Below are 24,357 nucleotides of genomic sequence, written 5' to 3' on the forward strand. Positions count from 1 at the left end.
ACCACACTAATGCAAGGTGTTAATAATAGGGTCGTATATGGGAGCTCTATTTTATGCATGATTTTTCTGTAAACCTACATTTTCTCTAACGAAAAAAAAAGTGCCAACTGTGTGCATGTCTTTAGAACTCTGTTCAGTGACCTTATATTAGTAGCTTAAGTTGGCCCTGGTGGAAATATCTACACAACAGGAATCGGGAAGCTCTACAAATCAGGGCTCTCCTTCTAGCTCTCCTCCCATGTCAAGAACATATTGTGAAACCTTTACCAGCCCTGCACTACCTTAACCTCTACTTTGGCCCAGCCCCCCATCCCAACCCTATCCTATAATATGGCTGGTTTGAAAGCCATCCCTGAGCTCCTGACTTGATGTTTTGTGCTATCGGAATGGGGCCTTGGGCTTCTTTTGGGAACGATGTCACCAGGATTTCTATAATATAAGATTTAACCAATATTCTATCAAAACAGTATATCTTCAACTTTGAAGCTGATCAGCATTCATTTAAAACAAAGCCAGGGGGAGGCGGACTTGGCGCAGTGGTTAGGGCGTCCGTCTACCATATGGGAGGTCCGCAGTTCAAACTCCGGGCCTCCTTGACCTGTGTGGAGCTGGCCCATGCTCAGTGCTGATGTGCGCAAGGAGTGCCCTGCCACGCAGGGGTGTCCCCGTATAGGAGAGCCCCACGCTCAAGAAGTGCGCCCCGTAAGGAGAGCCACCCAGTGCCAAAGAAAGTGCAGTCTGCCTAAGAATGGCACCACCCACACGGAGAAATGACACAAGATGGTGCAGGAAAGAGAAACACAGATTCCGGTGCCTCTGACAACAACAGAAGCGGACAAAGAAGACGCAGCAAATAGACACAGAGAACAGACAACCGGGGTGGGAGGGAAGGGGAGAGAAATAAATAAATAAATCTTTAAAAAAAACAAAAACAAAGCCAGGGTCCTTCAGCAATCCATTAGACCTGACAATCCAGGCAGAGACCCGGAATCCAAGTATGCCATGATCTTGGAATTGGAAGAGACCTCAGATGTTGCCCTGTCATCCTCTCACGTCACTACACTGCTTTTCTGGACAATTTCCCCAGCAAAAGCAGGTTCATTGTCTGCATGGACATTTTGATGATGGAGGGCTCTGTCCCATAGGAGGCAGTGCTCCAAGCAGAGACCACAGATAACACTAAAATGTTTCTAGTGAAAAAGTAGAAAAAAAATTAAAAAGAGCTGAAATCTATTTTCCTCCCCATTACTCTAATTCTGCCTGTTGTCATCAGATTGATTAAGCTGAATGCTTTTCAGGTATTTGAACCAGAAGCCATATAAGGCTTCTCTTCCAGCGGGGTAAGTTATTTACTCCTTCCGTTGTTTTAACCATTCCTCATGGGATGTAGTCACCAGCCCCTTTCCTCTTCCGGCACTTGCGTCAGTATTTCAGCTCTCTGGTTGATCAATAGTCCTCCAAGGACAAATGTAAACGAACTTTGATTCTCTAGATGTGGTCTCCACACCGCACAGCAGCGAACTTCTGTGGAAAGTGGAGATCTTGCTCATTTTTAACTTGCCCAAGAGGCCGGAAATGAAATTTGCTGCTAGGAGAGAACCTGGCACATCAAAGTTGCTAACTAAATATTTACTGAATAAATGTACAAATAAAATCTGCAAAATAAGGTTTCACTACAACTTAGTATCAAAATAGAACACTTTAGAGGAATATTCTCTATGGTCCATTAGGGGAATTTTCTCTTTTTAAATCATCTGGGTCACTGTGCCCTGCCTTTGTGCTGTTTCTGCTTGTCTCTTCACACCCATATTTTTAAGAAAATATATATGAAAATTCTGAACTGCTTAAAAATGTGTGCTGCTATAAGAAAAACTAATGCATGAGAAATCTGCATTCATAAAACAAATCAGGAAGCAATTATTCCCTGAGCTTGGTGGCTGTTGCCCATGCTTTGATCGATAGACTATTAATTGATAGAGAAAGCAGATTGGAGTCATACAGCTAAAGTACAAGGTACCAGGTCCATTAAAAACCAGGCAGTGATAAAGGTAGTGCAACATTGTTAAATGCAATGAATGCCACTGAATTGTACTATTAAAAATGGTTAAAATGATAAAATTTTTGATATATATGGGGTATCACAATAAAAAATAAGTTAAAAATAACCAGACCAACAAAGAAATCATGGCATTTGAGAGCTGGAAGATCTACTCCAAAATGGTTATTTTATAGGGGAGAAAACAGAGAGGTGAAGAGACCTGTGGAAAGTTACATAGTTTTGTGGTGTGGGGCAGAGCAGGGCAAGGCAAGGCAGGGAAATAGCTTGACTCTTCCTGGCTTGCTGCTAATAAAGCATCTCAGAGCTGGTGCCATTAATCTGGGGGAACAGACATTTTGACTTAACTAACCCCACTTTTCAGGTGTATCTAGGATGTATTTCAAAAGAGCAGAAGCATCATTTTTGTACCCACTGCCAGGGTACCGTTGATGTGTTTGGAAGTTAATTACGTGGAAGATTAAAGAGGACACGCCCATCTCAGAAACAAACCACCACAAATGACAAGTGCGAAAGACAGAGGCATCAGCACGCTCCTGGTGAAGTATTTTCCCCACAGATTGCCATGTGCGGAGTCAAACCTCAGCTTGGTGACAGGCTCCTGACAGCCTGTGGGGGGTCTGGCTCAGCGCAGTGTAGTGATGGAGACTTCCAGTATCCACCTTGGGTCTATGGAGATCCCAAGGGTTCCTGGCCCTCCTGGGCAGACCTGAGGTTTCCAGGGACTTCCCTTCTTTAGGTTTTGCTGAATGTAGTGCTGGAAGTAGTTGTGAGAAGACATTATTCCTGCAGTCTTTGCTTCAGTGCTTCTGAAACCTCAACAGTTTTTTTAAACTGCCATGGAGGAACGTGAGCCTCACAGCCCTTCGAGCTGTATCATCGTGGAGCTCTTTTCTTCTCAAGTGGAGTGTAAACAGATCTCAAGGAAACCGGGCTTGTGTTGCTGTGGCTGGGTGAGGACTAGAACCATCTGGAGACTCACTAGGATCTTCCCTGCTCCTGGATTGTGTTGCAGGACAACCTGGGCGCCTAAAACTCTTCGCGGGGGTCCTCAGGCAGAGGTACCTCTGAAGTATTTCATCCATAGAGGCAGCTCTGGCCCGGGGGTTGGAGGCAAGCATCCCACTAACTCATGTAACAGCAAAAACGTGAAGCACGGAACAGCTGCACTCTGAATTTTTTATTGAGACATAATCACATACAATTACATATACCCACCTCAAGTGTACAGTTTGTTGTGTTTTTGATAAAGGCATACACCAGCTTAGCAAACATCCCCTATGAAGAGAGAGAGCAGTGACATTACACTAGAAAGTTCTCTGTGCCTCCACCTAGGCATCCCTCCTCCCTCACTCCTACGAAAGGCAACCCTGATTCTGATTTCTAGCTCACAGATCAGTTTAGCCTGTTCTTGAACTTTGTAAGAATGGACTAACACAGCGTATACACTGGCTTCTTTTACTCAGCATTATGCTTTTGAGAATAATCCATGTGTTTGCACGTATTAGTGGTTAGTTCCTTTTTATTGCTCAACAGTATTACATTGACTGGATATATCACAATTTACTTATCCATTCTCCTTTTGATGCACATTTGTCCCCTCCCCCCTTTTTTTGCATTTATGAATAAAGCAGCTATGAACATTCCCATATAGGTCTTTGGGTAAACATATGTTTTCATTCTTTTGGGTAAAACCTAGGGGTGGAATTGATGGATCATAAGTTAGGTGTATGTTTAACCTTATAGGAAACTGCCAAACAGATTACATAATGCACTCTTAATTAATGAATTTATCAATTAATGAGTTTATTAATTAACCCAGCAAGTGAATTTTTTACATTTCTTATTTCATGATCTGTTTTTGTATTAAATCACGTTATGATATTTCTGTACATTTTTCTCAAATGTGTCCTTAAAGATAGGACCTTGATTAACTGTATATTATTCTACTGTTTGTTTTAATTTTTCTGAGCTGTTTAGCCAAACAGGTTGGAATCTGGAAGAATCACATAGGAAAACTGGCATGATCTCATTCATGGCTCTCTTCTAGATTTTTCTTTATCTTTTAAAATATTTTATACATGCAAAACTATTTACAACATATGTGTTAGTTACAAAACAATAAAATGGCAATCTGTAAATCTACCATCCAATTTAAGAATGAGCATATTTCTAAGTATGTGGCTTCTCTCCTGCCCCCTCCGAGAGATAAATACAATCCTGGATTTTGCATCCTTCATTAAGCCTCTTGCTAAAACAAAAACCAAACCCAAATCCAAAACAAAACAAAACAGTTTATCATATGCTTAATTCCCCTGCTTTAAAAAAAAATTACCACGTATTTTTGGTTTTGCTTGCCTTTGATCTCTATAAAAATGGTGCCATGCTGTGTAGAATTTTTTTGAAACTTGCTTTTTTCACTCAACACTGTGTTGCAAAGATCCATCCATGCTATTGTGTGTAGTTGTAGTTTAACTCTTTTCACTGTTGAATAATATTTCTTTCTGGGAATGCATCATAAAACATAACTTCTTGAGGGTCATTTATGTTGTTTCTTGTACTTTCACTTCATATATGTTACAATTTGGGGGTGTTGCATACATTTAGCAGGGTAATTTGAGATAAAACTGTTATCATGTATCAGAGTTTTTTAAAAAAGGAAAACAAGGGACCAGTTTCTGATCGAAAATAAGAGGCATTTATGTGATAATTGGAGAAAATTATGAGAAACCAAAAGTGTGATCCACTGTTAATATAGTGGTAAAACAAAGACTATAATTAATTTTTTCTACATGATTTTATTTTCGAGGTGTTTTAAAAAAGAAGTTTGACTTGAGTATGCAGAATGAAGAAACACTGAAGAAAACAAAATCACCTTGTCTTTGTGATCAAGTTATACCCTAAAATCAAATTAAAGTTTATTTTTTCTAAATATTAAGCTATGTAAGATTAGCATCTAACTTCAATGTCTACAATAATGTAATCCTATCAATTCCCCACTACTTTAAGGAAAACATACACATTTTAAAAATTTACAAGTGAAAAATCGTTTCGGCAACAACAACGTCAAAAAAAGCCCTACAATTTATCTAATTATGCATTCTCTTTCCTCTATATACTTCCTTAAGTACTTGGGGACGACTCAATAGGCATTTTTACTCCTAAAAGTTCAGCTCTAAACTTTTGTCTTAGTTCACAAGTATATTTAAAATATTCTGAACACTAAATATGATGAAAATATAATATTGATATTGCTTCATATTTAACTTCAAAGTATTTGTAAGCATCAAGACCAACTTCATGCAGGGAATTCTCTGAGAAGTATTTAGAAATTAAGAGAATGAATTTTAATAATTCACGTGTAATGCCTAATTTTAAAGGATACATGCTAAATTTCAGTTTGTTTTTTATGATTCTAATGTATTTCTTTCATTGACAAAGCCCAGAAACATGTAAAACTGGAACATTTTACTTAAAAATTAAGCTGAACTTCAGTTAAACAGAACAATTCCATATGAATAACTCTAAGTAAAAAAAAAGGTTCATTTCCCTTCTACACAACTGACTCAATGCATTGAGCTAAAAATTTCCAAAGGGAAAAATAATCTAGGGAATATAGAAAAAAAAGGGGGCTAAGTTTCCGTTAGGAGAGCTTTTGTCTAGTTTTCAGCTCTTAATAATTTCAACTCTTTAATAATTATTTACCAATAACGGGATGCATAACGTACTATCTTACAATTAGAGAATAGAAGAAATCTACCTTTCCTTTAGAACAAGTCCCTTTTTACCAAACAACTTGATTGTTTGACAAAACATCTACAACTCTTTTATTAACCATTTTCATTTTTATTTATTATTGACATCAATTAGCCTGAGTCATGAACAGGCGACACGTGGCCCAATCGCTATTTTTAAAAGTCCATGCATTTTCAAACTCCTCTCTCCTGCCATTGCTGGGCTCTCTCCCCCTTTGAGGGCTCGGTCTCTACAGCATTTATTCATTAGGTGGCAGTCCTAAGACAGTCTCGCTTCGGGGAAACCTCTTCTTGGCACATTTAAGGAAACCACAGAGGAGACGGGGCTGGCGCTGGCACTAGTCACTTACGTTAGCAAACGAAGCCAGAGGGCCGTGCCGGGGGACCCCAGGCAGGTGCGGGTAGCTTTCCGCAGTGGCTACTCATCCTGGGTGTGTGCGGCGCGTTTACCGAGCGCCGCCGGAGCCAGGAGACGTTTCCCGGCCCCAGTCTGGGCCCCCGCGGCCCCAACCTCGGAAGGAGGAGCTCGGACACGCCCCCCAGTCTCGGGGGCCCCGCAGGCCAGCACCACGCGCGCACCCGGGCCGCTCCCCGCAGCCGCCCACAAGGTGGAGTCCCGAGCTGTGTCAGGCCTTGGGGGGTGCGGGAGGCGGGGAGGCCCGGGCAGAATGTCGCAGCCCACCGGCCCCGGGCGGGCCCCAAGCCGGGGCCCCCACGTTTCCTCCCCCGGAGGGAAGGAGGCGACACTGCGCGGGCCAGCCCTCCCCGGCGCCCCCTGGCGGCCGCCGCGGGGACGCGCACGAGGCACGCGGGGCCGCCCGTCTGGGCCCCCCTCCCCGGCTCGCCGCTGGTGGTGGGCGGCCGGCCCCGCTCTCCCCGCGCCCGCCGGCGGAGCCCCCCGGTCGCGCCCTCCTCCCTCGCGTCGCTTGCGAACCCCGGACCTGCGGGCTCCCGGCCACGATGCCACGGCCACCGCCAGCATTGCGTGAAAGTGCCCGCCGTGGTGGCCTGGAGGGGTCCCCTTCCTCCCAGGTGTGCCCCCTTTCGCCACGTTTGGACTTTGCAGCGAGCTGCGAAAAAAAAAATGCCGCATGCACGCACTTATTTATTTTGCAACAGCTGCAAGAAACAATGAAGCTTTTCAAGAACCGGGGAAACGCGCTCTCCAGCCGCGCCGTTGTTTTCAATGAACCTCTGCGGGCCCCGCGCTCCCCACCCAGCCCGCCCCCTCCCCTCCTCGCCTCTCTTCACCCCTCCACCCCGCCGTGGCCGCCGCCGGGGGCATTGTTTTTGGAATCCCGCGGACGGGGAGGGCAGGGCGTGTGCGGGATGGCCGGCGCAGTGCGGGTGGGGGCGAGGGCGCGCGCGCGTGTTGGCGTGCGTGTGTATGCGTGTGAGGGTGCCCGCGTGTGCCGGCGCGGGCGAGGGGCGGGGGCGGTGCCTCGCCGCCTCGCGCCCCACGCCTCGGCTCCGCTCCGCACGTCCCTGGGCTCCGCGGCTCCGGCTCTTGGCGCGCGCCGGCCGGGGCCGGGCCCTCCGCGCGCCGCGGCTGCGGCGGTGGCCGCTCTCGAGGGTGCGCGCGGGCGCGCTGCCCCGGGAGCGCGCGCGCGAGCCCCCAGTGTGTGGCAGCGGCGGCGGCAGCGGCGAGGCTGAGGCTCTTGTTTACCAGCATTAACTCCGTTGAGCGGAAAAAAAAAAAAGAAAAAAAAAAAAAAAAGGGCCCGAACCCCGAGGAGGAGCGGAGGAGCGGAGGAGCGAGCGCGGCGGGCGAACTCGGAGCGGCGGGCGAGCGGGAGGACGCCGCCGGCGAGCCTGCCCCCGGCGCTCGCGGACCCTCGGCCCCGCTCGCGGGCCCCCTCCCGCGCCCTCCACGCCCCTCCCTCGCGAGGGGAGCGCCCCGGCGCGCCGCGCGCCTCGGCTTTGACCTTCAGCGAGCGGAGCCCCCCGCGCGGAGCGGCGCGGCGGGAGTGCTGAGCGCGGCGCGGCCGGCCCGCCGCTTTGTGTGTGTCCTGGATTTGGGAAGGAGCCTGAGGCGGCGGCGGCGGCGCTGAGGGAGGAGGCGGCGGCGAGCGGAGCCCGGAGGAGGAGGAGGAGGAGGAGGAGGAGGAGGCACGAGGAGGAGGAGGAGGAGAGAGAAGAGGCGGAGGAGGGGGCAGCGCTCATTCATTTCCACTCCGCATTTCGGCCCCTCTCCGGCCTCTCCCGCGACGCGGACTTCGGGGGAAGGTTGCGAACTGCGTGGCGCCCTCCCGCCGCCGAGGCTCGGCCGCCGCGAAGCCTGCCCCCCGGTCCGGGGTCGGGGTGGTGTCGCCTCGCCGAGCCCGCCGGGGGCTTTTGCCCCCCTTGCCTGCAGTTTCCCCCTCCTGCCTCTCTGGGTTTGAAAATGGAGGCCGACGACGCCGACAGCCCGCCCCGGCGCGCCTCGGGTGCCCGACTCCGCCGAGCCCTGGGCCGCGGCTGCCGGCGCTGAGGGGCCCGCGAGGGTCTCCCGGCCGGCGCCTCCTCTGGATTCTTGGTTCCCTCGCCCTTGTTTTTGGAGGGGACGGGGGGTCGAAGACTGAGTTTGAGACTTTTTCTTTTCTTTTCCATCCTCACCCCCCCCTCCGCTTTTTTTTTTTTTTTTTTTTTGAGAAAGGGGAATTTCGTCCCAAATAAAAGGAATGAAGTCTGGCTCCGGAGGAGGGTCCCCGACCTCGCTGTGGGGGCTCCTGTTTCTCTCCGCCGCGCTCTCGCTCTGGTCGACGAGTGGAGAAAGTGAGTATGTGCTCCGCCGCCCGCGGCCACTGCGGGAACTTTTCCTCCCAGGGGCTGCGCCCTGTTTTGCGAGACCCGAGTGGCCGCCGTCGCAGCTGTCTGGCCCCTTGGGTTCGGGAGCTGCGGGGCAGGCTGCGGAGGGCCTCGGGGGCTCGGCCGGAGGGCCCGGAGCGGAGCCCGCAGCCGAGCTGGCTCGTGGGCGCGTCCCGGCTCGGGAAGGGCCTCGGGGGCGTTCGCTGTCGTCGGCCAAGGCGCCGGGGCCCGCGCCCCTGCCTGCTCCGCAGCCCTCACTTCGGGGCTGTACCGTCGGGGAAGTTGGTGATGAGGCGGGCCTCCTCCCGTCGGTGGCCTCCTCCCGTCGGTGGCCTCCCACCCCGCCACCTCTGGGGTCCCTCCCTGGCGCGCGGGGCCGCTGCGCACCCAGCGCGGGTCCCAGCGCGGCGCGCGGATGGCGGTGACAGCTCCCGCGGCCGCGCGGGGCCCTCGCTGCTGGGGCCCGCCGCGGTGCCCGGGGGCGGAGAGCCGCCTGGCCCGCGGGCGGCAAGTTGTTCTCGAAGGGGAGGTGCCCGTGGGGAGGTCCCGCAGCCCAAGGACACGTTTCCAAACATCCCTGGGTGGCGCGGCGCGGCCTCCCGGCGTCCAGCGTGCTTCACCCCTTGGGGACTTCGGATCCCACCAATAGTTCTTCGGTCGCCCGAGCTCTTGAGGTTCCTGGCCTTTCTTGGCACTTAATCCCGTTCCGCGGCTACCTGCCTGCCGTGAACTATCTGTCCCCGGCGTCCCCGGGCTGCCCTGGGCGGCTGGTGGGTAGGAGAGAGTTCTCCCTGTGCCCCCCGCACCCTGCCCCTCCCGGAAAATATGGGGTCGGGGCCCCTCGGCTGGCAGGCCCTGCGGGGGAGCGCGCCTTGTCCCCCAGTTCCGAGGGTTCTGGGACCTTCTGCCGCTTGCTTCCCGGCCCCGGCCGCCTCTTCTCCTGCGGGGTGGTGGGTGTTGGCGACGGCGGTGGTATTGGTGGAGGGGTCTAGGGCAGCGTCCGAGTGTGCCTTCGTGCGTGTGTGGTCGGAGCCGACGTGCGTTTCCACACACGTGCTCGCAGACCCGAGGTGTAGCTGCCGCCACCCGGCCGCGCGGGCACAGCCAGACGCCGGCCGCGGCGGAGGTGGCGTGCGCGGTCGTTCGAGGCGCGCCGGGACCCGCGTGGGGGTGGGGCGGGGTTTGTTTTGTTGTGGGCAGAGCAGCGCCGCACGACCCCCCTGCCGGAGCTCGCCCCGCACTTCCTTTGTGCATAGTTAATAAGCAGCATCGCCGCACACTCGCTATCGCTTGCAATCGGATAGCTTTTGTTTTGGTGGCGGCGGGTAGGGGTAGAGGAGCGCGGGGAGGGATCAGCGAGCGAGAGCTTCGGGTCCCACCGGGTGTGGAGCGAGGCGAAGGAGAGGGTTTTATTCTCCAAAAAAAAATTTTTTTTTCAAGCGTGCGTTACTGTAAACCCGGGGCTGTAGGGTGGAAGGGTAATTTGAACGCGATTAAAAGTTCAAATGCGGTCCCAGAACTGGGGCTGAGAACGGTGAGGGCGTTGTTGGTGAGTAATGTTTGCCGAGGGTATGCAGGTGGTGCCAATTAACTTTGAAAAAATCACGACCGAGCCTTGAAGAGTGAGGAGGAGAAGCAGGAGGCTGCGGGACTCGTTTGGCCCCGACGCGGGGCTATTCAGAAAGGCGGTTTCTATAAACAAATCCTTCTTACACGTCTTTTGAGAAATACGTCCATGATGGAGTAGGAGAAAATCTTCGCAGAATGAGCATGTTTACTGCGTAGAGGTGCTGTAAGGCGCAGATTGGGCGGAACCTTTCTCCACAAATCTGGGTTCTCCTGTTCTTTGTTTTCCAAACTTTCAGCACACTGAGATTGGGCCAGGATTTTCCTTTCCTTCTCTTAGAGTTTAGATGGAGTTTGGGGAACAGAGGAGGGTTTCTCGCTTTTAAAACAAAACAAAAAAACCGTTTAGAAGACACAAGAGAGCGAATCCATTTTATCATAGCATGCCACTGAACTGAGGAGTTTCTCTAGTTTTTTTTTTTTTTTTTTTTTTTTAATGTTTGTACGTTCTGAAAAGTCACAATAGCAGTGATGGCCTTTGCTTCCCTGATGAAGGAGTCGGGCATTTTAAAATACGATGTGGTGTTTGGAGCGTTCCAGAAAAATATGAAAGGCGGTTCTTCCTTGAGAAAACAGGAATAGGAAGGAAGAGGTATTTTAGTTTAATGTACGCTTGTAATCCAGTGATACCAAAGCTCTTCTCATGGATCTCTTTAATATGGTCGGTTCCTTAAAACCAGAAGGATGGCCAGAAAACAGCCCCCAAATCCTCAAATCCTCTGACACAGTTCCCTCCCATTCCTACATCTCTAAAGTAGGGAGCATTAAATGTTGTGCTCAGTGTGAACACATATTGAGTTCTTAGTCCAAAAGGTGCTAGGACTGTTAGGTCTGATAGAAATAAACTACTGAATCCTATCAGATACTGGCATTCTTTTGGCTGTTGTCTAGTATAGTCGTGAAGATTTGGTTGTTTTGGATTGGGATGCAGGTATTGTGTTGCCGTATTTAGGGAGTTGTGTCTCCTCTTTGAGTGTGAAGGTAATGGGATGAGGTCTTTTTTTGCTTTTTTTCTTTAGCTAATTTAGAACTTTTTGAAGCCAATGAAGCCACAGGACATGTTTGTGTGTTTTGTATCAATAGAATGCAGGCGGAACATCTAAATAATGAGGTTTGGAAATTATGAGTAATAGCCAAATAATCTGATGGTTTTTAAAATCAACTAGCACTTTAACCATACTGTGGCCATCTCATTAAAAGAATTAAAAGGATACAGTCATCTTTCTGCACCCAGCACAGTTAAAGTTATACCTTTTTGTCGTAGGTATGGGAAACGTTGGAATTCAAAGAAGTTAGTGAAATTCAAAGAACTTTGGAAAAATCCTAAAAAGCAAACTGTAGTTTAGACTCTGTAGAGGGAGGTAGCAGGAAATAGTATTTTGAGGAGTGGTGGGCTGTAGGTCAGGCATCAGAGTTTAAAAGATCCTATGTTTGATTTGACAAAGGGTGAGAGAAGTCTAATCTTAAGGTTGAATGGATGAACCTTGAAAACATGGTAAAGGAAACAAGCTAGTCACAAAAGACCACTTATTGTATGATTCCATTTGTATGAAATGTCCAGAGTAGGCAAATCTATAGAGACAGAGTAGATAGATGGTTGCAAGGACTGGGGAGAAGGGAAGGGGCAGTGACTACTGATGGATATAAGGTTTCTTTCTGGGGTGATGAAAATGTCCTGAAATTAGATTGTGCTGAATGGTTGCACAGCTCTGGAAATACTAAAATCCATTGAGTTACGTTAAAATTATTAAGTAAATTTGTCCTGCAGGTGGGTCCCCGCCCCCCTCCCCCCCCTTTTCATTTATGGAGTTTGTTAGGTCCAAGAACTCCAGGAATCCTGCCAACTGATAACTGAAGCCATGGCCTCCCAGGGATTTAGGGCCCTGGGAGAAATGGACAAGTAGGAAAAAAGAAACTTGGTTATATGTAGTTCCAGTTAAGGGTTGAGGTTGAGTTAAAAAACACAAATGCCAACGAAATTCAGGTTTGTTGTAGTGAAGTCATCAGCTAAATCGGCTATGGTGTAGGTCTTGTAAAGATACAGTCAGTTTGGGTTAAGGAGCTGACCTGGATGGCTGTTTGCATTTCCAGTTTTATTATACCTCTTTGACAACAACAGAAAATAATGTAGTGTTTTAAGATGGTGGGTGATTTCCATGTTCTTTTTTGATATACCATATTAACCACAAGTGGTAGTGAAGATTGAGGATGAACGGTTCATTTTAATGCAGTGTGGTTTTTTTTCCTTTGCTGTTTTCCCTTTTATTTGTTAAATAGCTCTAGAATCTGAGTAGGAAAAGAAATCTTTGTAGGATACAGTAGTTGTTTTAGGCATATGGTGTTTTCTTTTGTTTTTTGTTTTTTTTAGAAATTAAATTTTTTTACATAACAAAAGATTTAAAAATATGGCAAAGGAAGTTTTTTTTTTTTTTTTTTTTTTTTTTTTTTTTACTGTTGTGCCTTTATCTAAATTTGCCTTGGCCCTTATTAGGAAAAGACCTAGAGAATAATTGCTGTTTACTTTTGTGTTTGGTTTTTGTCTAAGGCTTAGTTTGCTAATAAAAATGTTTCCTGCCCTTCCTATTGTTGCAAGATCAGGAGGATAATGAAAATCAACTGTATCATTTTCACTTGTTGCCTTAAGAGTTTTGCCAAGGAGTGCCTCAGGGGACAGTGGTTTCCTTTTTAATCTGGTTTCTTTTGTTTTCTAAGACTGTGCTGTGTAAAGCAACTGAATCCAGCCAGTGCTTATTGGGCGCCTTCTGTATGAAAGCTGGGCCCTGTTTTGGCAATGTGTGAGCCTACAAAGAAAGAGGATTATGCTTTTGTCTTTGTGGTGTTTTATATACTCCCCCATGAAAGAAAGTTGCTTGAAAATTCAGATCTTTTTCAGACTTCGTAGAGGATACACAGTTTTACATTGTGAACACCTTGGCGTATTATAAAGGCCCTTTAAAAACAGTTCTGTAACCTTAAGACATGAAATAAGCTAATGCTGTGGATTTGACAGCCAGTTCTGTCCATTTTTGTCTTACTGATACTTTCCCTTGTTTTGGAATGTCACCACAAGCCATGGCTTACAGATTTCCCAACTTGATGAGTGGTGTGCCTTCTTGATAACACTGTTAGGACAATTATGATTAAAAACGTGTGGTGGCATAGTCTTCCCTTTGCCAGAACTTTCGGAACCACAGGTGTGTCCGTGAATGTGGTGCAGCATGCTTTGTGTTGTAAGAAAGATGAGACCTATTTCAAAAGTTTTCTGGATTAAACATAGCATAGTTAACTTTCTGGAAATCATTAGGAAATTTTCATCCTTTTAAGGTTTTGTGTAATTTAATGTAACTTGCTGTTTCTAGAAGTTTGAGGGGTAAGAATAAGACAATTAAATTCTGAAGTGTTTTTTTTTAATCAAAAAATTTAGGAGCCATATTTCTCTGTGGGTTGTGATTTTATTTGTTTTGTTTTTAAAACTCATTTAAAAATCAATCCTTGCTCATAAAAGAGGCATTTGTGCCCCCAATACTGCTTTTCTTAGCCAAATCATGACAGGTGCGATCAGTTTAAGAGATCAACTCTTCTCAATTGTACTAAATATATAAGCGTTTGCATCCTTGCTGGGGATGAGGTTTCAGGATTTCTCTGTGACGTTCTGAAGGAAAACTCTCAACACTTCAGAGACAGCAAAGTAAATAACGAATGATGTACTCTGACCCCTCCTTGAAATGGTGTTTGGCATGAGATTATCAAGAGGAAGTTTTCTGGTTATTTATAAGGATGTGATTTGACTAAAACTAAGGGTATGTGTGTGCCACAATTCTCATATTTGTGGACATTGAGACGTGTTGATATTTCGGAAGCATAACTGCTTTTGAGTATTTGGAAACATTAAAACTTTGAAATATGTAGACACCCTCTCCTCTGCCCCTTACCTCCAAAGATCCGTAAAATAACTGATTTTTTTGGGGGGTGTGTGGATAGGACATGTGTTTGGTATAAAATGCTAAATAAACAAAGGATCTTAAAAATATAAGTTAGGTTGTTATCTCAGTAAATGCACATTCCATGTGCTTGAATGAAATTTGTTTATTAAAATAGTTTGTTTTGACTCAAATATTGACAATATCTTTGATTTTGAGACTTGGACGTTTGAAGACAGTTTTCTCTTTTTAAATGATTAATTTTACTCATGTTTGAAAGTCTCAGATAATTTTTAAGATTTTCCCCCTTGTTTCACTTATGCTAATTTTACTAATTATGTCTCACGAAATTAATTTCGAACTCTTAAGAAAATATTGACATTTCTTTATTTGAATTTAGCAATAGTTCTTTTCTTCCTCTCTTCCTCAATAACTAAATATTGAGCTGAATGAGTTTGAAAATAACTTCTGAGATTGATACATTTTAAAGGTATGAATCAAACCATAGAAATTATTTGCTATGTGTATTTAAAACACTAAAAAAACAAACTAGTAAGTCTGTAATACATATTTTTTTCCTGGCCCAGACTGCTGGAATTTTTGAACTTATAGGTTACTTACTCAGATATTACTGAGATCCAACTGAATGTAGTTTCTTTTTTGGTGAGGAACAAATGCTCAGGTTGCAATACGTGGACATCGTGGGGGTGCTGATCTTCAGAGAAGGTAAATTGGGGTGCCTGGGCTATTTTTATTCACGTTTTCCCTCTCCTTGGTCAATGCTGGGCATGGCTTAGTTTATAAACACGCTGGCTGGGGGATGTGTCCATGGAGCTGAGTGACTTGTCCCTTGCTTGATTCTTCTGAAACTTCCTTCCTGCAGTAGATCTGTGGCTAGCCCATAGACCAATGTGCAAGCAAGTGAATGGCACCACTGCATACAGTAGAGATAGTTGTGCTTACCTGAAGTGAGTCACATTGTTAAGAGTCTGAAAGTCTTTTTTAATTTTTTATTTCTTAAGCATTTACATTTTAAAGCCTTTCGGAAGTAGTTTCTAGTCTAGCAAGTTCTGGAGTGTGGGGAGGGGACCGTGGAGAGGGGGGTTGAAGCTTATCTTGTTCATCTTATCCTTACCCCCATAGCTTCCTTGACCTGCTGTTTTTCAGAATTGTTTGTGTATGTGTGTGTATCTCTGTACATCTAACTGTCCGTCCCTTCATCCATCCATCCATCCATCCATCCGTATTCTGACAGTTTTCAACATAAGTTTGCCAATTACTGTTGTACATTTTCTTTTTAATGTGGCACTACGTTTTCTTTAACTGGCTTCAGAATTATGTCAATTTGGGAATTCAGACTTATGCGTACTGCTTTTAAAATTATTCTTGACCCAGAGGAACAAATATATTTTGACAGTCTTAAAGCCTAAATGGATTTATAGAGAGAAATGTTTACATTTTCCTGAGGTATTTTGGATGTTTAACTTCAATTTGTCTATAGTCAGTGTCTCGTCTAGAAAATTGATGATGGGAAATAAATGTTTGACTAAATGAGACATTGTCAATTTGAGTTAGGCAAACTTTAGGTGATAGCACTTTAAAGAAGTACTGATGATAATCAGAAGTCTGATGATAATTAGGGAGAGATGAGTTTATGCATAACAGTTTTTCCCCCCAATTTTGAAATGTCTGAGTGACCTTTAACAACTTCCTGAGATACCATAGGAAAAAATGTAGGAAGCATATAGAGAAAACCCAGATGGCAGAAAGGTGAGAGGGAGGGCCATGCTCTAACTGGCTGTATTTGCTTGGAAATAGTTTTCTAAATCATTAGATATTAGTTCTATTTAGATTGTAAAATCCTCATCAGCTGTATTCATATTTTTCCATGCCATCCTTATTTATTCTTACTACCAAGTTTTCCTGGTCTCATAGCATTGGGCTAATAAACAAGTTCACAAATTCAGGACTTGGAAGAGAAGCACAGATTTTAATGAAAACAAGAGAACAGAGACAGTCCAGTGGCAGCAGGAGATAGGCCCTTCAGTTTTCCTTAGTTCTGTGTTCTGCTTTCTATGGATGAGTCCATGGCATAGTTCGGTCACACGAGGTTCCTTTGTTATAATAGCCTTGCTTGATCAGGTGATGTAGTTGGAATTGTCTTTCTAACCTGCACCTCAGTGAGATTTTCAGCAACAAAAGTTGGATCAAGATGGAATCTTCTAGTTAAATTTCAGTTGGTCAGACCATCCTTTTGTGGAGCGATTCCTTAACTGAATGTTTCCTTTCTGCCTCACTGAGTCATTGCCACAGTTCAGATTTGCCTGTTTCGGCTCCACCCTGGTCCAGTCCAGACCTGCCGCAGCTCTCTGAGTAAGATGCTCACTTGGCCTCTGAACTGGCCATTTTGTCTCCCTCTGATTTGATGGCAAAGGTGCTGCCAGCCTAACAGTCTTAGAATGCGCCTTTTTGGTTCCTCATCATGGTCAACAAATCAAGTCTAAGACCCCTCATGTTGGGCTCTAATACCTCCGTAATATGACTTTGCTGTGGGTGTCCACTATTAATTTCCAGTATTCCCCAGCACCTGTGCTTCAGCTCTGTGGTAAGTGAGCTGTGTGGCTCCTGTCTCTAGGTTTTTGCTCATGTAGTTTCCACAGCCCAGAATGTCTTTCCTCTTTGCCCAGCTTTTCTACCCATTCTGTTGAGTAGTGGGAAGTGCTGCCACAGAGTACAGCAAGGTAACCTAATCTAGTTTCTCTTTAGCTTTCAATTAGTTCTTTGGCTCTGAAAAGGTTAACTTTTGAGTCTTAATGGAAATGTAAAGGCTTAAAAAAAATTGGGGGAGAAATTCCCCCTTTCCTCACTAAACAAGAAAGTAAGCATTTTCTAATATATTTAGAAAACCAAAGTCAGAAAACTTGGAGGGAGGGAATGTGAAATGTTTTCATGTTTAAAATCTCTAGGTTTCAAATAGGAAAATAGAATGATGGGTAGATAGAATGATCTGGCAAATGTGGCAAAACATTAAAAGTTGGTGAATGTGGGTATCTGGGTGGGGGTATGTTGTAGTTCTCTCTATGGGGTTTGTATTATTTTTGCAACTGTCTTGTAAATTTGAAGTTATTGAAAAACAAACAAACCCAAAATTCTAGGTTTGAGGTAGATCCGGAGAATAGTTCAACTGTCCAAAGACAAGGCACTGCTAGTTCATTCCCTCTCCCCAGATACCTTTGTATGATTCTGGTAGATCTAAGATGCCATCCTTGAAGTTACAACTTAGATTTCTTTTCTTTCCCAAAGCTTTTTGGAATTATTCTAGCTTCTAAGACCTGGCTTTTGCCTTACTTCTTTTGTGTTCATAACCATTGCTCTGCTATGCAACAGTGATATGTTTTGTCTTGTTTTTTGACTGTTGTCATTTTATGAGTCTGGAGACAGTGTTTGGTTTGAATCTCAGCTTCTCAGTAGCTCAGATCCCAGGCAAATAATTTCATGTTCCTGTACCTCAGTTTCCTCATAGTATACAATTTATTATAAGTGTGATGGAACTCACTTCATACATTTATTCATAAAACTTAAATGAATCTATACACGTGTGAAGAGCCTAAAGCAGATCCTGGCATCTTGTAAGTCCTATTTTAGCCTTATTAAAATTTCTGGCTGTGACATCCTTGGTCAGAGGTGTTCTTTGGATAGTGCCAGAAATAGAAGAACACACTGAAGATTTGACCACCCTGTCGTTTAAATGTGATACAGACCCTGGCATGTAGTAGGCATTCAATAAAGATCTGTTGTATAATACAAAGGTATTTTCCTAAGGTGCTTAATAGGAAGCTCGCATTTTGCGTTTTTCTCTCTAAGTGCTTTCATTTGGCCACCTCTGCCAGCGCCAGAGCAGGGTCCGGTGTGTGCTTTGCCCACCTCACCAAAGCGTCGGTGCCATCTAGTGGCCGGAAAGGAAACTCAACCTGACTGGATTAACTGTGCCCGGAGGGGCAAGATAGTAATCCACTGCCCTTCTTCCCCTACCCGAACTTGCTTTCTGGTTTAGTTTCTGGGAACCAGTTGCAGGAACACGTGGAGAATGCAGAATTTTGTAGAAATTCTTGTGTTATGGTTCAGTAAGCTGAATTAGAATTGTCCTAAACATAAACAAATGTACAACTCCTTAGTACCATTGCTACATCTAGTGTGCCTTCAACAATTTGAGTGTTAAGGTGTTTTTGCAGGACTTTAATGAACAATTCTAAAATATTTCACTTGTGATTAGAGATAAAACTGTTTCATTTAGAAAAATAAAGCAAGATTTACCTTCCATTGCTCTATTTTAATATGTGGTAATATTTTAATTATCATTCTTACATGTGTCCGTCCCCTTGGGCTGTTTTATGTAGTGAAGATGCTCACCAGTCAGAAATCCTTGTAGAGAATGATAACAAACATCCACTTTACTAGTGTTTGGCCCCACATTGGCTGTTGTTTGTTTGATGCATTTCTGTATTTGGTTTCCTATTTTAATGGTATATTTAATATACTTGCTTAATGGTATATAATATATAGCATATATTAATAGGTATACCTATTTTTTTTCTGACGAATTTTAGTTTATTTTGCACAAGGAAATATGTACATGACTAAAGAGTAAGACAGTGTAGAAAGAATTCAAATGAAAGGAAAGAGCTGCTGCCCCTCTGCTTTCCAGTGCAGCCTGGCCTCACCTGCTACCACATCCCAGGGACCAGCAAACACGAGGAGGGATTACACTGGTAATTGACTCATTTTTCTTTTTCCAATATTGTTCTTTTTAATTTATTTTTTTAATTGTATTTTTTTGAGGATACATAGATAATAGGTATACCTATTTAATGGTGGATTCAGAATCCACTTTCTCATTTCTTTGGTGAGACCACATATAGTGAGTGACTACCCAGTTTGTTTTTTTAAGATTTATTTAGTTCTCTCCCCGCCCCCCCCGCCCCAGTTCTCTGTTCTCTGTGTCTGTTTGCTGCATCGTCTTTGTCCACTTCTGTTGTCAGCGGCACAGGAATATGTGTTTCTTTTTGTTGTGTCATCTTGTTGTATCAGTTCTCCGTGTGGGCCGCGCCTTTCTTAGGCAGGCTGCACTTTCTTTCACACTGGGCGGCTCTCCTTACGGGGTGCATTCCTTGTGCGTGGGGCTCCCCTATGCGGGGGACACCCCTGCGTGGCACGGCACTCCTTGCACACATCAGCACTGCGCATGGGCCAGCTCCACACGGGTCAAGGAGGCCTGGGGTTTGAACCATGGACCTCCCATGTGGTAGACGGATGCCCTAACCACTGGGCCAAGTCCACTACCTTACATTTCAAAAGTTTAGACCTGTTTCCCCATGATTTCCTTTTTTTATTTCCTGTTTGAAGGTCATCTGCCTGGCTGTCTGAGAGAGGGCTTCAGCCCCTTTCCTCTCAGAATTTCGGAACAGCTCTGCTGTGTCTGAAACAGGCCGCACTCATTTGTCCCCCACCCACAATGACTGTACCCGTCAGCTGCACTCTCCTCCTCTTTGGTGGCTTTGACTCTGCATTGAGATGGCCGCTCTAGCTGTGCTCCCACACACACTTTTACATCTCCACAGGTTGGGGAGGGGAGTGGGGTCTTGGTCACCTTTAACTTCCCAGAGCGTGGCCCTGGGCCTGGCCTGTAGGAGGACTTCTTAAAAACACACAAAAGAAACCGACAAAAAGACCCCACAGCTTTTCGTCCCCCATCATTCACTGTGAAGCACTATTTATGTACAACAAATTTAACTATTTTTGTCTGGTCATTGTGGCTCTACCAGCCAAAACATCTCATCACGTCAGACACTGTTACCTAGGACTGCAAAGCAATATGGTTATCTTTAAAATCAGTGTTTTCTTAGGCTTTTTACATGTTCAGGGAAATTAAAAAAAATAAAAGATCTTAGCACTCCCAGAAAGTTCTAGCCTACTGTCTAGTGTCAAGCCTGCCTCCTCTCCTAGGGAACTTGTTTTTAAGTTGCCTTTGTCACGATTCAGGGAAGAATTCATCACGGTCAGTTTTCACGAACGTGTGTAATATGCTTTAAACGCTTCTGGGAGCTGGGTGCCCGATTGAAGGTGAGTGTCTTCAGGCCGCCCTCTGCTGTGCCCTGGGCTCTGGACAAACCTGGGCTCAAAGCAGGTGTGGCCTGATGCAGAGGGCCCGGGTGGACGTCAGGGGACCGGGGCTGGGGCCGGGGCTGGCTGACTGCTCCCCCCGACTGCCTCTCACTCCTATCGCGCCTGAATGACCTGGTGGAACTGGCCCTTCTCGAGGTCCTTCCAGCTTTCAGACCCTGTGAGCCAAGGGAGAGATGGAGTTCCAGCAGCAGCACCGTGACCAAGGTTTGCTTCTGTTTCTTGCTTTGTACTCTTGGTGTGGGCAGTAAACTCTGGAGGGGGCTGGGGAAAAGTAACCAGCTCTTAAAGGTTCCTCTCTTCTCTGACTCTTTAAGGGCTAACAGTGCACACTTGGCTCCTCATGTGTGGCCTCCCACTTGGTATCTGAGGGTTCTGAGGGGAGCAGGGTGGGGTGGGGGGGGGGCGTGTGTGTGTGTGAGGAGGGCTGCCCACCTTTTGGGCCTGGGTCTCCTACTGGGGCCATTGCAGAGAGTGACGCCCACTCCCACCTTTGCCGGAGAAAGCTGACTCGTCTAGGATGGTATAAAGAGGACTCCTAACTTTAATTAACACCCAAGAAATTATCGTTAAAAGCTACCATTCTCCTGAGGATACTTGTGAGGTGTGATATTTTTTTAGAAAATGTAAACATAATCATTTCAACTTGGTATGTTAATTCCAAGTGCAGCTTGTGAAAAAACATCCCATAAAAAATCACTATGTGAAGGCTGAGCTGGGTCGCTGTGGATGCCCCAGGACGAGCTGGCACAGGTGCCTGCCTTTTATTTGCTGTTTTCTGGGTTATGCGCCCATGCAGTGCTCCCTTGAAGGTGCTTTGAGGAGTAGATCCTGCCCTCATCTAGTTCCTGCTCACAGCACACTGCCTCGCTCTGTCAGAGGCCGGGAGACACTGGAAAGGGAGCTGGACCTCAGTGTCTCCACCTGCAAGTTGGAATCCTGCCACTCTGGTTGGGGTGGGTAGTAATCGCTGGGGATTAGCAGTCGTGTCCCAAGAGGCCCGCAGATGCATGTCTGGATGCCGTGGCAGCCCTGGGAGCCCCTCTGTGGGGCTCCTACCTTCCACCGAGGACTAGGCATTGCCCTGCCTCGTGGACAGACCTCCTGTTTCCATCTTTACAGTCAGGGTTGGAACCCAAGGAGTCTGAGTAGTCTTGGGTAAAGCATTTGGAACCACTAATCAGGTTGCCTCTCGGCACCAGAAGAGAAGGTGACTACAGTTAAGTAAGCAGGCTTAGGCTCAAGAGTATTCCCTGAACCGAGGAGTGGACAGAGCCTGCCTGCTAGGTCAAGGCTCCAGGGTGTCCAACAGCCTTGGCTCCAAGGAAAGCATGTGAAAAAGCAGCTTCTTATTTAGTTGGGAAACACTCAAATACCAGTCAGTGTAACAGGTGATTTGCATTCAGTGCTAAATTACGAGTGTGGGTTGGAGAGGGTGGGTCTGGGTACTGAAGGCTTCAGGGAGGATGTTTTTATCTCCTAGAGTCCCAGGAACAGCATCCAGGAGTGGCCTCATCGATGGTCAGTGGTCCAGAGGTGCCCAGGTAGCCTGTGGGGGCACAGCAAAGGGCTGGGGGAGTGGACGGTGGGCGTCAGAGTGTGAAGTGCTCCAGTGCCTTGGTGGGGTTCAAGATGGGAGCGGTGAACCACGGGTGCCTTCTGAGCACTGGTGTGGAGCCAGGGGAAAGGGCGCTCTAGAAAAGCTGCTCTGCCCTTTTGATGGGCTCGCGATTGACTCTAGAAAAGCTGCTCTGCCCTTTCGATGGGCTCACGATTGGCTCTAGAAAAGCTGCTCTGCCCTTTCAATGGGCTCAGGACTAGGGGGAGGGATGGTCTGGGATAGAAATGTGGGATGTGAGCCAGTGAAAGTGTAGCTGAGGGAGCTGATGAGGGTTGATGGAGGAGCCCAAGACCAGGGAAGCAGGGACTGACCTGACCTTTTTTGGCCAGGATGTGGCAAGTGGGCAGGGGACTGCTGAAGCCAGGGCCCTGGACGTCAGTGGCTGGGGAACTGGTGTTGGCTACTCTGGGCTGGCTGTCTAGAAAGTGGTCCTGGAGGATGGCGAGACAGCACCTGTGTGGCCCTGGGGTTGGCTGGAGGACTGGGGCGGAGCACAGAGCAGTTCTTGAAGAAGGGCCCCTCTTACAACATCCAGGCATGGAATGGGGGAGACCAAGGAGCAAACTGAGGCATGGCAGACCCCTTCAGAACTGCAGCATTCTTCACCCTTTTTATTTTTTTTTGAGCTGAACATCGGAGAACCTCTTACCTTGGTAGGAGCCGTGGGGCTACCTGACGCGGGTGGAGGACCAGGGCTCAAACTGTGCGATCATACATCCTGTACACCTATTTCCTCTCCTCTAGAAATAAAAAATGAAACCTTTGCAGGGGTGTGCTTCCAGCACCCATTTGTGGGCATGGCTTCCCAACTCTAAAATGTAATCCACATTGGAGATGACCCTTGTATCTCTTCTGAGCCAGGACAGGAGCCCCCAAGCTGGGCCATGGGATGGGGCGCTGCAGTGGACTTTGCTGTGCATCCTGTGGCTGGTGGGGAAGGCAAGGGGTCCCTGCGGCCCTGCAGAGCAGGTCAGTCTTGCAGGAGTTATTTCCAGCCTTCAATATGCAAGCCAAGAGGGAAGATTTGTTTCAAAGGGGGATGCCAACTTTGTGTCTGAGTCTGGGCTTGGCTACTGGAGCTTTTCACTTGCATTGATTGGTGTTTTTAAACTGACTGGACACATAGTAGTTCTTGATGGAAAGGAAGCAGTTGCCCCTCCTAGGTCTGGCTGCCTGCTCTGCAACTGTATCTGTTATCACTTGACAAATAACATTTAAAAACACAGTAACACAAGAGGCTTTGTGGGAAGGTGCTATCCTTTGGCCCGTGGGCTTTTGTATACCTTTCCTGCTTTCCCGAGAGTGGATTCTTAGTGTTAAATCATTTCTCACGTGTTGTAGCACACACAGAACCCAAGCCCTACACCGTTTCTGCTCCAATTGGAAAGCAGATCTTCTGCCACGTTCTGTGCAACTGTCTCCCCCAGTCTTGTCTGATGGCCCTGATTCCCTTTTGAAGCGTGAATGAGATCCCAAATCCTCTCAAAGTGAGCAGTTATCTGATTGGCTATGCCTTGGCCACTGTTTAAACTCTCTGCCTCATCTTTAAAATGGGAGATGAAAACAGTAGCCATTGCAGAGGTGGCTCATGAACCTTTCATGAGCTAATACGTGCAAATCTCTTAGAACATAGCGCCTCTCCTGAGTATTCAGAATTAGCTATTGTTATTAAGGATGGAGGAAATACACTTAAAAAATTGTCTACTTCCTTAAAAAAAAAAAAACCAGTACCCTCCTGAGTGCTGATGGACTTTGATAATCCACTCTCAGCTACCTTCGCTGTTTCTGACCTTCACTTTCAGATTCAAGCCTCATTTTACATAGAGTTTCGCCAGCACCCTGCCAGGTCTTTTTCTCTCTGGGAGTAGAAACATACCTGTCTCTATTCCCTTGTCTTATTCCCCAACCTGACCCTTGCTTCTACCTCTGGGAAGGGGGTAAAATATTCTCCTGGAGGTGAATGGTAACTCCAGGCATGTTACTGAAACTTCTTCCTTGGTGTTAATATTTGGATTCTAAGCTCTCGCTTTCCATGGCTGATGTTTTGGGGGGTCAAATGACAGAAGTTAGTGCTTTACATGTTAGTGTGAATGGTGTAAGTGTCTACCTCAAGGATAGGTGGGTAATTAGGGGTCACGTGGCCTTTTGGGGCTTTCCTTTCAAGGAAAGCTAGCCAGGAGTCAAACCCTCCTGCCATTGTAGTCACAAGTGAAATTTATTGCTAATCAGCCATGTGACATGTAATTGCTCTTTCATTTTCTTATTTTTCCAGAAGAGAGATTTGTTTAGATACTTGGTTCCCTCACTGATGATGTTGGACAGTTTTCATTTGTTCTGACAGTTTAATTTTTTATTGCAGATGACTCCCCCGTTACACAGGAAGCCCTGCAGGAGAAGGGCTGGGCCTCAGCA

The 24,357-nt window shown here is 46.4% G+C and overlaps 1 protein-coding gene across 1 annotated transcript in view; it reads left to right on the forward strand.

Annotated features, from left to right (window-relative positions):
- Positions 1-7,968: 7,968 nt before the first annotated feature.
- The window catches only part of IGF1R (insulin like growth factor 1 receptor), a 312,337-nt gene continuing 295,948 nt past the window's right edge, over positions 7,969-24,357 (forward strand). The window contains exon 1 of the mRNA XM_012521759.4: positions 7,969-8,565. Within this exon, the coding sequence (XP_012377213.2) occupies positions 8,472-8,565 (94 nt within the window). The 5' untranslated portion in view covers positions 7,969-8,471. The remainder of the gene's footprint in view (positions 8,566-24,357) is intronic.

The sequence above is a fragment of the Dasypus novemcinctus genome, chromosome 3 (genome assembly GCF_030445035.2).
Source record: "Dasypus novemcinctus isolate mDasNov1 chromosome 3, mDasNov1.1.hap2, whole genome shotgun sequence".
In the NCBI taxonomy this organism is placed as follows: Eukaryota; Metazoa; Chordata; class Mammalia; order Cingulata; family Dasypodidae; genus Dasypus; species Dasypus novemcinctus.